This window comes from Saimiri boliviensis, chromosome 9 (genome assembly GCF_048565385.1).
Source record: "Saimiri boliviensis isolate mSaiBol1 chromosome 9, mSaiBol1.pri, whole genome shotgun sequence".
NCBI classification, from domain to species: domain Eukaryota; kingdom Metazoa; phylum Chordata; class Mammalia; order Primates; family Cebidae; genus Saimiri; species Saimiri boliviensis.
The window spans coordinates 95,313,519-95,329,024 of record NC_133457.1 but is presented as its reverse complement, the minus strand read 5'-3'; the positions used below and the strand labels follow the sequence as shown (position 1 = coordinate 95,329,024).

The following is a 15,506-nucleotide window of genomic DNA, read 5'->3' as shown; positions in this document are numbered from 1 at the left end:
AGAAATTTACACAATCCTTAGGACAATTACCCTTTGAAAACTGAGTTACAGTTTACTGATCTGTTGAATCTTAAGCAAAATAAAGTATACCAGAAGCTAGCACATCAGGTATTTTCACGAGTTTTGAAAATTTAATTTTAACTTATGTAGGGGCATAAAGAGATCACAAATATTTGTTAAGGGGTCAGTCAGTTATGGTTTACAAATAACCTTTTCAAATTGTTCTAAATTATACTCCTACTGGACCCCATTCCATAACCTTTAGCACAACGGTTCTCATACTATTATTATTGTTTATTTATGTATTTAGAGACAGGGTCTCACTCTGCACCACTGCACTCCAGCCTGTGACAATCATAGCTCACTGTTGCCTCAAATTCCTGAGATCCTCCTGTCTCAGTCTCCCAAGTAGCTGGAATTACAAGCATGCGCCACCATGCCCAGCTAATTTTTAAATTTTTTGTAGAGGCAGAGTCTCACTATGTTGCCCAGGCTAGTCTTGATCTCCTGGCCTCAAGTAATCCTCCTGCCTTAGCCTCCCAAGTAGCTGCAACTACAGGTGCCCACTACCATGCCCAGCTAATTAAATAAATTTTTTTTGTAGAGATGGGGGCTTCACTATGTTGCCCAGGCTGGTCTTGATCTCCTGGCCTCAAGCAATCCTCCTGCCTCAGCCTTCCAAAGCACTGAGATTACAGGTATGATACTATTAACTTATTAAAAACTTATTCAGAGGTCCCTTCTTTCAACATACTTTACAAAGTTAATGTGCTGGCTTTTCTACCATCAACTGACTATTTAACAAAGAGAAGCCCAATTTAAAAATATTTAGTATCTGCCTGGGCGTGGTGGCTTACATCTGTAATCCCAGAACTTTCAGAGGCCAAGGCAGGTGGATCACCTGAGATGGAGACCAGCCTAGGCAACATGGCAAAACTGTCTCTACTAAAAAATACAAAAATTAGCTGGCCGCAGTGTCAGGTGCATGTAGTCCTAGCTACTCGGGAGGCTGAGGCAGGAGAATCACTTAAACCTGGGAGGCGGAGGTGGCAGTGAGCCGAGATTGCACCACTGCACTCCAGCCTGTAAGACAAAGCAAGACTCCGTCTCAACAACACAACAACAACAAAAATTAGTGTCCAAAGTTCACTTACCTTCAGAATCTCATACATGTAAAATCGAATATCGTAGTCTGTTAATGTCTGGTACAATTGCTGTTAAAGACAAATGTAAGATTTGAGCCATGAAATAATGCTGACAAAAAGGCATTTTCACCCTCACTCACAGTAATTCAAACCCAGACTTGGCTCATTGACCGTTGTTCCAAGATCTGTCTAACATTACATTAACTTTAAAGAGATACTTTGAGTCTTCAACTCTTAAAAGTGAAGAATTACTCAAACATATACTGCAGAAGCTATAATCCAGTCAGAAATATACCAATCTAGATACCCTAACATGCATTGATACGCACTTATAATTTAGTTTGCTTTTATCTTCAGACCTCAAAAAAGGCATTTTGACAAATATACCACCTCTTTAGCAGGGAACTAATTCATCTTTGGCTTACAGAATGGGCCCTGCAGATCACCATATGTCACGATGCCAAATCCATTGAGTCAATTTAACCAAATTATTCTTTTTTGGGGGGGAGGCGTGGGGGATGTAGTCTCGCTCTGTCACCCAGGCTAGTGTGCAGTGGGGTGATCTTGGCTCACTGCAACTTCCTGAGAGCTGGGACTATAGGCACACATCGCCACACCCAGCTAATTTTTATATTTTTAGTAGAGAGGGGGTTTCACCATGTTGATGAGCCTGGTCTCGAACCCCTGACCTCATGATCTGCCTGCCTTGGCCTCCCAAAATGCTGAGATTACAGGCGTGAGCCACTTTGCCCAGACAACGAAACTATTCTTGTTCCAAACGGAAAGTAAACTCTGTGAACAACTCTTATGTATCCTTTCCACTTTCTAAAGAGTTGCAGAATATTTTTTACATAGACACACACACACACATGTGTGTGTGTGTACTTTTTTTTTTTTTTTTTTTGAGACAGGGTCTCACTGTGTTGCCCAGGCTGGAGAGCCGTGGTGTCATCATAGCTCACTGCAACCTCAAACTCCTGAGGTCAAGCGATCCTCCTACCTCAGCTTCCCCAGTAGTTAGGACTACAGGCGTAAGCCACCATGCCCAGACACATGTACATGTCTTTAAACGGTTAGCAATGTCTTCTGACAAAGTTTTCCTTGAAATTATCATTCTGACTCTAAACAGTCCTCCTCCTTTTTCCTTATCTGGATACTGGACTGGTGCAAAGGCAAATCAAAGATCTTTTATTTATTTATTTATTTTGAGAGGGAGTCTCGCACTGTTGCCCAGGCTGTACTGCAGTGGTGTGTTCTCGGCTCACTGTAATCTCTGCCTCCCGGGTTCAAGAGATTTTCCTGCCTCCGCCTCCCGAGTAGCTGGGACTAAAGGGACCCGCCACCAGGCCTGGCTAATTTTTTTTGTATTTTTAGTAAAGACAGGGTTTCACCATGTTGGCCAGGATGGTCTCAATCTCCTGACCTCATGATCCACCCACCCTGGCCTCCCAAAGTGCTGGAACTACAGGCGTGAGTCATTGCACCCAGCCAAATCAAGTATCTTTACAACTTTTACTCCACAAGAGTAGCTACGTTCTTCTGTAAAATTGGAACAGTGTGAAATAAGCAGGCCACCAGACAGATTGGAATTCTGAGATATCTCTCAAAGAGGTTTGTGTCACAGCCTAATTTGACATTATCCTTCCTCGATCCCTGTCTTTTAAGATCTATAGCCCAGTTTCTGAGGAATCCTAAGAAATAAGCAGTCCCTACTTTATTTATACAATATATTTCTTCCTGAACACTACTGCTAAAAGCAAACTACCATAAGGCCAGATCCTAGGTAAACATGTGTTGCTGCCTTCATTAGGTTGAACATCAGCAGAAACTGTCAAATAAGTAGTGAGAAGTAAATGTATCAGTCATTAAAAAGAACATTAAACAAACGGGCAAAATACCAAGATGCAGAAAGTGGGCACTGCTTGTATAGGAGTTCTTCTATCTTAAAATTTAGCACTGTAAGGATAAAAATCTTTTCAAAAACAAATTCGAAGCAAGCTCTTCTAACAGCCTAATCCCCAAAGGCTATGTGGTCTAAAAACCCACTAGCCCGAAATAGTTGGTTATATATTATACCTTGAAGTCTGTGTTGTTTACGTGTTCAAAAACCAAGGCGGGGGTTCGTGACTGGGGAAAAGAAAAAAACAAAAACACACATTAGCAATAGCTCTGGCAGCTTTAGTGGGCACAATGTTTGTGGATGCTGCATGGTGAATTTGGCAGTCCTCGCCTCAGCGGTAAGAAACCCTCTATTGCTACAAGCCCTCCCCGCTCTGATCATCACCACACTTTGGTCATTTTTGGGATGGATTTCAAACAGAAGACATGGAGCTGAAGTCTCACCAGGCTCTAGGCAGCCCGACAATGCGCCCATCGCCCATCGGCATCGGACCTGAGTTTGCAAAATGGATTAACACATTTCAGTTTCCAGTGCTATCAGTCTCTTAGCCTAGAAGAATAAGAAATAGTCTGTGGGTGGAGGTCTCTTTGAAAGAAAGACCCAAGCTAGTTAAATGGTGTATCTGATTAAGCACTTTCAAAGCAGGACTTAACGATGAGGGTTAGGGAAGGGAACAGAAAGAGGCCAGTTGTGCTCCAGGTGAAACACCTTCTCAGCCCAGGTGGGCCTTGCTAACACCTACTATACTCACCACAGGGTCTTTTACAATGTCTGCCAGTGTGATGATGTTGGGACCTCCTCTCAAATTCTCCAAAATCTTTATTTCACGCTTAATTTTCTTCTTTTTTACTGGCTGAAAAGGGAAAAGTACATCAGCAAAAACAAAACAAAACAAAAATTTCAGAGTATTTCGACATGTAGTGTAATACATAAATGGCTTACTTATGGGCTCCTTGAAGGAAGAAAATGTGTCACATTCGTCTCTGAATCCTTCTCCTAGCACTGTGCCAAGTATTCTGCAGGTACTTACAAATGTTGAATTGAAAGAAAAAAAGATTTCCATTCCAAATACCAGACTTCTGCAGAATTAGCATTTCAATCATCAGTCTTGATGTTAATATTTTAAAACATGTTAAACATGTTAATGTCTTAAAACCTTACAAAGTAGCAATTTAAATGGTTAGTAATACTAAAGTATAACTTGAAAAACTTTTTATCAATTAGGATGAAACATGGCTCCTTTCCATTTCTTCCTCTAATCAGGCCCAACAACAGGGATGGCCAAAACATCTTTGTGTAGCATAACCCTGAAGGTAAAGTATGGGTCTTGGAGTCATACTGCCCAATGTGAAACCTACCTACCTTCACTACCTGCTAGCTGTAATGGCAAACTACATAACCTCTCTAAGCCTGTCACTAAGTGTAAAATGAGTAACAAGAGCACCCATCTCATAAGATTCTTGCAAGACTCAAATGAGGTATTTGAAAGACTTAGGAATATGGCTGAAACACAGTAATGGTCTAGCCTTATCACCAATACTCTTTATAAATGAATTCCTCCATTCTAAAAACACTACTCTGCAGAGTATATTTTAAACACTCCTTTGTCCCCACCCATCTAGTATGGAATCCTTTTCATATTTTTTTCTGAGGAGAGCCTTGGTCCAACTATATCTCCTTTATAAAGCCTTCTTTTTTTTTTTTGAGACAGAGTCTTGCTCTGTCACTCAGGCTGGAGTGCAGTGGTGCCATCTCAGCTCACTGTAACCTCTGCCCTCTGCCTTTCGGGTTCAAGCAATTCTCCTGCCTCAGTATTCCGAGTAGCTGGGATTACAGGCACCCGCCACCATGCCCCAGCTAATTTCTGTATTTTTAGTAAAGACAGGGTTTCACCATATTGGCCAGGCTGGTCTTAAAACTCCCGACCTCAGGTGATATATCCACCCTGGCCTCCCAAAGTGCTGGGATTAAAGGCGTTAGCCACCACACCTGGCCTTATAAAGCCTTCTTAATAGTCTAAAACAGTGCTGGCCCAAAGGAAATACAATGCAAACTACATGAATAATTTTCTTTTTTTTTTTTTTTTTTTTTTTGAGACAGAGTGTCGCTCTTGTTACCCAGGCTGGAGTGCAATGGCACGATCTCGGCTCACCGCAACCTCCGCCTCCTGGGTTCAAGCAATCCTCCTGCCTCAGCCTCCTGAGTAGCTGGGACTACAGGCACGCGCCACCATGCCCAGCTAATTTTTTGTATTTTTAGTAGAGACGGGGTTTCACCACGTTGACCAGGATGGTCTCGATCTCTCGACCTCGTGATCCACCCGCCTCGGCCTCCCAAAGTGCTGGGATTACAGGCTTGAGCCACCGCGCCCGGCAGTACATGAATAATTTTCAATGTGTCAGTAGCCACATCAAGAAAATTAAAAAGAAAAAAAAGAAAAAAAATTAATGTATTTTAATCTAAAATCTTATTTTAATATATAAATCAATATAAAAAATTACTAATCTATTTTACATTTTTTGTATTAAACCTTTAAAAATTTTACCCTTACAGCATATCTCAATTCAGACTAGCCATATTTCAAGTGCTCAACAGCCTCATGTGGACTGTGTGCCTGCTATACTGGATTGTGCAGGTCTTTTCCTAGGGCGTTGGTCACTTCAGCTGCTGATGCACTACATACAACTCTTAGAAGTTAAGTACATTTCATCTCTTCATTAAGATTGGTGGTTACTAAAGTTTGATGACCAACAATCACCTGGATTTTTAAAATAGACTCAGAACCCTCCAAGATTTACTAAATCAGAATCTTGATGGGGAAACAGGGGATTTATTTTAGATACTTTTAAAACGGATGATCCAGATCCAGTAACTACCAAATAATACTATAAATTCTTTTAACTTTGTTTTAAGCCTCAGGCACATGGTAGCAGAAAGCAAGCAGATTTTGAAAACACTGGCAGTTCTCAAAACCTGGCTTTGCGGTTGTACAGTTTAGAAAAGCATTTAACACCAGGCATGGTAGCTCACAACTGTAATCCCAGCATTTTGGGAGGCCGAGGCAGGCGGACTATGAGGTCAAGAGATCGAGACCATCTGGCCAATTTAGTGAAACCCCATCACCACTAAAATACAAAAATTAGCTGGGCATGGTGGTGTGTGCCTGTAGTCGCAGCTAGTCGGGAGGCTGAAGCAGAAGAATTGCTTGCAGCCGGGAGGTGGAGGTTATATTCAGCAGAGATCGAGCCACTGCACTCCAGCCTGGCACCTGGCTACAGAGCGAGACTCAAAAAAAAAAAAAAAAAAAAAAAAAAAGGCATTTAAATGCTTCTCATTGCTGTAAGGGACTATAACTACCCATTGCTGATTTATATACCACAGTTAGAACAGGTCTAATGCAAATTAGGTACCCAATGAATAGAAGCTATTTTACTAATGACTTCCATGTAGTCCACATTCAATTAAACCCACAACCTCTTACTCAATACAGTATCTACCTAAAAAACAAGACAACAGTTTTCTCTTCTTGCTTTAACTATTCAGATCTTTCTAAACCATTACAGTATCTGGGAGATGTTTCCACCCTGCAGAGACTAACCCATCAGCTTACTTCCTATTTTCTATTAACCCAATTGCTGGGTTTTTTTAGTGGAATAAAAGCTTCTGGTTTACAAAACTTTTATTCTACAGAATCCTTCTACTCTATAAACTTAAAAAGCTGGTTTGTGACAGACCAGGTAGCTGACTTGGGCCCTAATCTAATGTGATCAATGCAACTTTTGTCTTATTACATAAGCAGGGAGGGGAGATTAAAATTTTTAAATATAGTTGATAAAGAAACTTCACCTATACTTACATCGCCTTACAGTAAAATACACAATACAGTTAGAAAAACTCAGCTGAGGCCAGGCGCGGTGGCTCAAGCCTGTAATCCCAGCACTTTGGGAGGCCGAGGCGGGTGGATCACGAGGTCGAGAGATCGAGACCATCCTGGTCAACATGGTGAAACCCCGTCTCTACTAAAAATACAAAAAAATTAGCTGGGCATGGTGGCACGTGCCTGTAATTCCAGCTACTCAGGAGGCTGAGGCAGGAGAATTGCCTGAACCCAGGAGGCGGAGGTTGCGGTGAGCCGAGATCGCGCCAGCCTGGGTAACAAGAGTGAAACTCCGTCTCAAAAAAAAAAAAAAAAAAAAAGAAAAACTCAGCTGAAAAAAATCTTTCATTTTTTCACCCTTCATTCAAAACTATCAAGCGTGCACAATTACCTAGAAAAGACAGTCGTATAATGTTAAGACTGCAAGGAAATGCAGAGATTACCTTTTCCAGGCCTTCACCAACTTAAATCTCTCTTTCCAAGTTCAACTCATATATATGGTCACATAACATCTTTCACATGAAGTACTTCTCTCACTTTTCCCTTTTCCTCTTTTCTTATCTTGGTATACTCTGCAGGATGCTTTCCCTTCACCACTTCCACCCAAGAGCTATCTAAATCCTCCTCCCATTCAGCCTGAGAACAGCTCCAAAGAGCTTTTGCTTACAATCCTCTTTTGAAATGTAGACCCGCTATTCATGCCTTTCAAGTGGCTCTAAAAAATAATAGATCACCTCATTTTATCATACCTTTCCATATGAATATCACCATACAATTACAAAGAACTCCAGTCTCCAAGGTGTACACACACACACACAGAATTTTGTATTTGATCTTTTTTGTTATTTTGAGACAGGTCTCACTCCCATAAGCCCAGGCTAGAGTGCAGTGGCTTGATCATAGATCATTGCAACTTTCAACTTCTGGGCTCAAGCGATCCTCCCACTTTAGCCTCCTAAGTAGCTGGAATTAAAGGCCCGAGTAGCTGGAATTAAAGGCACATGCCACCATGCTCAGTCAACATTCTTTTTAACAGATGAATAAACATGTCCTAGGTTAAAAGGACTACAATAGCTAGTCATCCTAATGTTTTTTGACTTCCAGCCTAGTTCTCTTTCTAGATACTTCAAGATAGATATTAATACTTAAACTCTTTGGTTCTCAAATGGCATGTGAGGCACCCCAGCAATGCACAGGGGTACTGTGAAATACTTTAAATTTTTGAGAAAAACACACCAACCAATTATTGGATCTGCCAGACACTGGGTGCAGTACCAGGTTGAGGTAGTTCGTAGTTTCAACATTAGATTGTATTATACTCCTCGTGAGAGTATATTTTTGTGTAGCTGGGTTTGCAGTAGTTGCTGTGATAAAAAGCAAGTACTGTGTAAAAAATCAGTGACAGGAAATGAGTGTGGTTGTGTCCAATCTGATTCCAACATTTGAAAAGCTGTGCAGTAACAGGTGTACATAGCCCAATAGTAATAAATTACAGTTATATAAGAATGAAAAATTGATTTTTTTCTTTTAATTTATGTGAATAACTTTTTAAATGGCTAACAAGTTGTTAAAATACACTTAGCAGCTGGGCACGGTGGCTCACAGCTGTAATCTCAGCACTATGGGAGGCAGAGGCAAGGTGGATCCCCTGACATCAGGAGTTGGTTGGAGACCAGCCTGACCAATATGGTAAAAACCTCGTCTCTACTAAAATAACAAAAATTAGCAGGGTGTAGTGGTATACACCTGTAGTCCCAGCTACACAGGAGGCTGAAGCAGGAGAACTGCATGAACCTGGGAGGCAGAGGTTGCAGTGAGCTGAGATCACGCCACTGCACTCCAGCCTGGGCAACAGTGTGAGACTCTGTCTCAAAGAAACACTTACTTAGCTATTTGGACCTTGTTACTTATTACACAGACCTATGAGGTATTTCTTGACTTAGGAGTACCATGAAAAAATTACTAAGACAGTTTAAGTGTTACAAGTTGAGAATGTTTGGAAACTTCTACTTTTCAGTGTCAAATATAAAAAAGTTCCTGTGGTAAGGAACTATATGCTAAGCTCCCAATATATGACACTCCACAGCACAGTTATAACTAAATTAAAAGTTGTATATTGGTAGCCTAGAGGCCAAATCTGGCCTGTGCAATGTTTTTTTAAATCTTGAGTCAACACTTAAAAGTCAGGAGAATTCATATACAAATACAAATTACTGGCTTTTCTTTGCAAAACAGAGTATCAAGCAACCATGGACTTGCACTACTGCAAGGCAATAATCAGCTTCAGCTGAGAAGCAGCTAACTCCTTTTGAAGAGTCATGTGTTTCCCAGTTTGTTTCAGTCCTTATCACTCATATCATCTAAGCATAGGCAATTATACCAGATGAGCTACATTGATACCATCTGTCTGCCCTCTTAAGTCCTGTGACTCCTCATTCTTACAAAGTAGAGGCAACGATTTATTTATTGAAAACAAAAGCCTCATTATATAATTAAAAGTATAGGAAATAAGTATTAGGTAAGAACTAGAGAGAAGAGACTACCTTTACTCCCTTACTCTGCCGCAACCTAGCTATATGAGTCAACTCAAATCACCTCTCTTGCTTCAGTTTCCTGATCTGTCACAAGCATAACTTGTTCTACTGAGTTCACAGGATACAATAAAATTTTATTTATGTATTTGCTTTGGCACCAAAAACCTTTTAAATGCCATTTTAAAAACGTTTTCACAACTATGTTTAAAAATCTATATTCCAAACGCCTCTGAAATTATCTCTTGTACTCACCTTGAGAATTTTAACAACAACTTTTTCATTATTTGTGATGTTGATAGCTTCAAATACTTCACTGTATTTACCTCGGCCTAATTTTCGCACCAGCTGGTAGTCATCTTGATTTCTGTGGACAAAAACAGAATGACTTATATAATGGTCAAATTATCAAGCATCAATTCAACTTTACAGGAATCTATCACCAGCAGGTGTAATAAAACTTGTATGTATTTCAAACAATTCCCAAACTGGTTTCATTGCTTTTTTTTTTTTTTTTGAGACGGAGTTTCACTCTTGTTACCCAGGCTGGAGTGCGATGGCGCGATCTCGGCTCACTGCAACCTCCGCCTCCCAGGTTCAAGCAATTCTCCTGCCTCAGCCTCCTGAGTAGCTGGGATTACTGGCACGCGCCACCATGCCCAGCTAATTTTTTGTATTTTTAGTAGAGACGGGGTTTCACCATGTTGACCAGGATGGTTTCGATCTCTTGACCTCATGATCCACCCGCCTCGGCCTCCCAAAGTGCTGGGATTACAGGCTTGAGCCACTGCGCCTGGCCCATTGTATTTTTTTTAATTAGGCCAGTTAAAAATGTGTGTTCCAAATCCTAGCATTAGCAAAACTTAAGGCTTTCAATTATTCTTTCAAATCCCAAACTGTTTGCCTCTTTACTGGCACATGACATGGAGCTAGCTTATATTAGGGTTTGTTCTAAATATGTTTGTCTCCAACAAGAGACAGCTTTTCCCAAGAGAGTAATTTTTATATATTCTTGTCCCTTAGTGCTTGATCCAGTGTTGGCACTTAGCAGGAACTCAAAACATTTTCCACGACTGTTTCAATCAAGCCATGCTTTGGCAGCAGCTGATTTTTAACAGGCCTCTTTGCAGGTAAGTGGCTTTCGAATATACAGGCCTAATCTATTTGCACTCCAGGGCAAGCTCTGGGGACAGTCCATGTGTAGTAAAGTTTACAAAGCACACTATAGATTGTAAACTATAGTCAGTGGTCCCTTCCTCTACTTATACCTGTATTCTGCAACCAATACGCAACATCAAAGACAATAAACAGAGGTAGAATAAGGGAAATAAAAACAATATCCTCCTGCCCCTGCCGGCTTCCAACGTAGAGGACTTTGCTCTGAAGAATGACAAACATGGTTTCATTAAGGCCTAGGTCTGTCTACTCCTCCTGGAGCTACTAACAATCCAATATGAACCAAATCAACCATATCAACCATTCGTTTTTCCTCAAGTAGCTAAAAAGAAAGTGAATAGCAAGACAAAAGGTACTAAAAACAATGGACAGTGTAATAATCACAGCAAGTCTAGGGGAAGAAAGCTCCTACTTCTGGTTGAGTTCTCTTCCTATAGGAGGGCATACAAAACAAATATGAGCAAGCAAACAGCACACTGTGTCAAAAGCCCAAAAAGACTCTTTAGTGCCTGCCATGTAAGCAGAACCAAGTGCAAAGCACTCAATTTGAAGACAGTAGTTGAAATTTCTGTAATAAACACAGTATTATCTAGAATCCAAAGCCCATGACATAACAGGAAAATTGTTAAGATTATCAATAGTAACATTTATTGGTATTGAACCACACTGGCACTTAATGGTATCTTTATAGCACACAGTGCCTCTTTACTCAGAAGCAATATATTTACTGTTAAGAACCATGGCATACTCAATCTAGCCGGGTGTGGTGGCAGGTGCCTGTAACCCCAACTACTTGGAAGGCTGAGATGGGAGAATCGCTTGAACCCGGGAGGAGGAGGTTTCAGTGAGAAGAGGTTGTGCCACTGCAATCCAGCCAGGGTGACAGACCAAGACTTGTCCACATATGTGCACATGCACACGCACACGCACATGCACACACGCATGCGCACACACACACACGAATCTCGGCATACTCAAGATTAAAAATAAACCCTATGACAATTTAGGGATGCAGTTACTAACCACTTACAGGTTACGGAAATCACACTCAGTCAGATATAAAACATAGCATACAGGAGCTATAGCTTTATGAGTTTTCAAATTGCTTTCTTTTGCACTTGAATGTCAAAATGCTTTTATCACGAAATTATGATCTGACCAATTAAATGTCTACCACATTGGGACAGGAAATGCAAACATCCAAATGAGTTTACACAGAGAATCAGGAGGGCAAACACAGCTGTTCAGGCAGACTACAATGTTCAAGATACAATTTGGGCTGAATTCCATGTTAAGACATGCCTAGTGTCAGGATAAGGGCAAATGTTTAAGGATTTAATTTTGCTTCTCAACAGAAAGAAGTTATCTTTCTAGAGAACTGTTTCATCCTTCTGTATCAACATGAAACAACATTTTCTACCTCAAAAATACTTTTTGTAAGAATTTGGTGTTTTCAAAGTCTCTCAAGTATCAATTCTCACTGATCTGCAATGCCCTTAGCTTGCTAAGCAAGCTGATAGGTAACTTTTTGTTGCCAGGTTCCTGTACAAAATACTGTCATGTGTTATATTTAATGACATTCTGAGAAATGTGTTAAACATCAGAGTATTTACACAAACTTACTTGGTATAGCATACTACACACCTAAGGTATAGCCTACTACTCCTAGGATACAAATGTGTACGGCATGTTACCGTACTGAATACTGTAGGCAATTTTAACACAATGATATTTGTGTATCTAAACATAGAATAGGTAAAGAATGCATTGTTGATGTTAAGATGACATCACTAGGCCACAGACATTTTCAGCTCTCTTATAATCTTAGGAAACCACTGTCCTACATGTGGTCTGTCATTAACTCAAACGCTGTTATGTGGTGCATGACTGCATATAAATCAGAGAAAAGGATAAGAAACTAAGATGATTTTTAGATGGTAAGCCCATTACAATTGTTCATTTGCCAAAGCAATATTCTGCTTCTTCACCGCAAAACCACATTTTCAGCTCAAAAGAAAAAAACACAAATTGGGCTTTGATCTTGAGGTATATGGATAGAGAGTCATGGAGGTTTTCCGACAAAAATTACTCAACAGATCTACAAGAGTCAGCCCTTTGAGTGAGTATAATGAAGTCAACAAAAACAATTACCCCCATTCCACCACATGTGACTCGTAATCCCAGTATTCTCGAGGTCTGTGTGTATTAACATCTGTGTAAACTCTGGCCCTGCTTGGCACGGGTCCCGACATGTCAGACAGGTTGGCGGACAAAGCTGGACTTGATGTTTGGAGATCTGGCAGTCACTGTGTTCAGAGGCAGCTGGGGGTAAGACCTTGTTTCAGACCTGTTTTCTTCAAACTGCAGAAACAAAATGCACAAAGGCCAAGGAATCATTTACAGAAAGTATATGGGAAGGAAATAATCTTACAAATAATAATGGCCTGAAATATACCTCTGGCTCTCCTACTTATAACCAATAAATATATCTCAACTGTGTCAACCACTGCTTCCTATAACATGAGAAAAAAAAATACCAAGAAATATACTGAACTGGTATTTGCTTGAATCATATTCTGCCAAGGATCCTGTTACCTCTGCATGCAAAGTTAGAATGATTTTTGTAAGGTAGCCTGGAAGGGAAAAATGGCACTATTTATATATTCTACAAAAGGTATTAGCAAGAAAAGTACTTTCCTTTCAGCAGCTTTCTGTAACTTAAGTAGAGGTGCTAAAAGGTTCTAGAATGGCGGCAAAGCTGAGAGTACAAATTGTCAGTCTGACTCATACTTGATGAAATCAGGAAGAGAATAAAGACTTGTTCTCATACATCAAAGTTCCATGTCATCCTTGTATCGATCCAAATCTTTTGGGGAACCTTATGGTAATAATCAGTAGAATGTTGATCATCATTTGAAAGACACACTTGATTTCATTAAATTTAAAAACAGAAATCAGCAATCTTCTCTTTACATTTAATACAGGAGCTTAAAAACTGGTATAAAACAGTAATATAGATTAGCTGAGCTAATGCAAAATTTGACACTGGGGGAAATAAGTAAAATTTTATAAACATGCTATCAAATCAGGTTCCTTTCCAATGATGTCTTCCTTGACTACTCTAGTCTCTTTATCTGTTTTCTGTAATTCCTACAGCATTTTCTGATTCCCTTCATCATGCATTTAATTGAAATTTTATTGAGTCGGCCCTGCACGGTGGCTCATGCCTACAATCCCAGCACTCTGGGAGCCCAAGGCAGGGGGATGACTTGAGGTTGGGAGTTTGAGACCAGCCTGACCAACATGGAACAACCTCATCTCTACCAAAAAAAAAAAAAAAAAAAATTAGCTGGGCATGGTGGTGCATGCCTGTAATCCGAGCTACTCAGGAGGCTGAGGTTGCCGTGAGCCAAGATCAAGCCATTGCACTCCAGCCTAGGCAACAAGAGCAAAACTCCATCTCCAAAAAAAAAAAAAAGAAGAAATTATATTGCATCTCCAGTTGTGATAACCTGAGGACACAACACTTAGCAGTTTCCTGGCTGAAATTGCACAACTTCAATCTGTATATGTGTGTGTATGTATGTATGCATATTAAGACAGGGTCTTCCCAGGCCAGAGTGCAGTGGTGTGATCATGGCTCACTGAAGCTTCAATTTCCTGGGCTCAGATGATTCTCCCACCTCTCAGCCTCCCAGGTAGTTGGGATGATAAGTACATGCCACCACACTCAGCTAATTTTTTGTATTTTCAGTAGAGGCTGGGTTTCACCATGTTGCCCATGCTTGTCTTGAACTCCTAGGCTCAAGCAATCCTCCCACCTCAGCCTCCCAAAGTGCTGGGGTTACAGATGTAAGCCACCATGCCCAGTCACAACTTCAATTCAATTACTAGGAAACATTCAGAAAAAGAGGAAGGGTCTACTTTAAAAGGGGGAAGGGGTACTATACTCCTAAAACATGTTCATACCATAAAAGACAAATGGAGGCTAAACAGACATTGCATAAATGCAAAAATACTCTATTCCAGACTGTATCCTGTCCTGCAGGAGGTGGGGGTGGGGATGCTATAAAAAACAATAGTCAGAACTGGAGTTTAATGGTATTAAATTATTGTAAATTTGTGAAGCTGGTATATAATCACAGTAGTTAAGAGAATATATCTATTATTAAGAAATTTTCCTGAATTAGAAGTAAACAGCGAGGATGCATATAATCTACCCTAAAATGATTCAGAAAAAAAATGTGGCCACAAGTGTTAACATATGTGTATATATATAGCACACATGAGAGCACACTCACAAATGATGAAACAAGTTGAGTAAAATATTACAATAGATAAATTTGTGCAAAGGGGATAGAGATGCCCTTTGTATTATTTTTATTTTTTGTTGAGACTTTTTTGTTTGAGACAAGGTCTCACTCTGTAGCTTAGGCTAGAGTGCAGTGGTGTGATCACAGCTCACTGTAGCCTTGACCTCTCAGGCTCAAGCAATCCTCCCACCTCTGCCTCCTAAGTAGTTAGAAGCACAGGCATGGTAGCCCACGCCTGGCTAATTTAAAAAAAATATTTTTTTGTAAAGATGGGATCTCCCTATGTTGACCTGGCTGGTCTCGAAATCCTGGGTTCAAGGGATTCTCCCACCTCAGCCTCCTAAAGTGCAGTGTGATTACAGGAGTGAGCCACCATGCCTGGCTTATTGAAACATTTTTTAAAATTGTGCTTAAAAAAAATTGTGGTAAAATATACATAATATAAACTTTATGGCCAGGCACAGTGGCTCAACTTGGGAGGCCGAAAAGGGTGGATCACTCGAACCCAGGAGTTCACAACCAGTCTGGGCAACATGGCAAAACTCCGTCTCTACTGAAAATACA

At 40.4% G+C, this 15,506-nt stretch overlaps 1 protein-coding gene across 8 annotated transcripts in view; it reads right to left on the bottom strand.

The window, feature by feature from the left end:
* The window catches only part of CSNK2A1 (casein kinase 2 alpha 1), a 77,968-nt gene that overhangs the window by 16,929 nt on the left and 45,533 nt on the right, over positions 1 to 15,506 (bottom strand). For 3 of the 8 annotated variants that reach the window (XM_074406357.1, XM_074406364.1, XM_074406363.1), the window contains exons 1-4: positions 9,709 to 9,820; positions 3,797 to 4,124; positions 3,222 to 3,272; positions 1,155 to 1,214 (exon numbers count right to left, since the gene is read on the bottom strand). In XM_074406357.1, coding sequence (XP_074262458.1) covers positions 1,155 to 1,214; positions 3,222 to 3,272; positions 3,797 to 4,124; positions 9,709 to 9,737 — 468 coding nt within the window. In that variant the 5' untranslated portion in view covers positions 9,738 to 9,820. Of the gene's footprint in view, positions 1 to 1,154; positions 1,215 to 3,221; positions 3,273 to 3,796; positions 4,125 to 9,708; positions 9,821 to 12,780; positions 12,991 to 15,506 lie in introns of those variants that run through there. The other 5 variants (XM_039479463.2, XM_074406358.1, XM_074406362.1 and 2 more) reach the window with 4 other exon arrangements.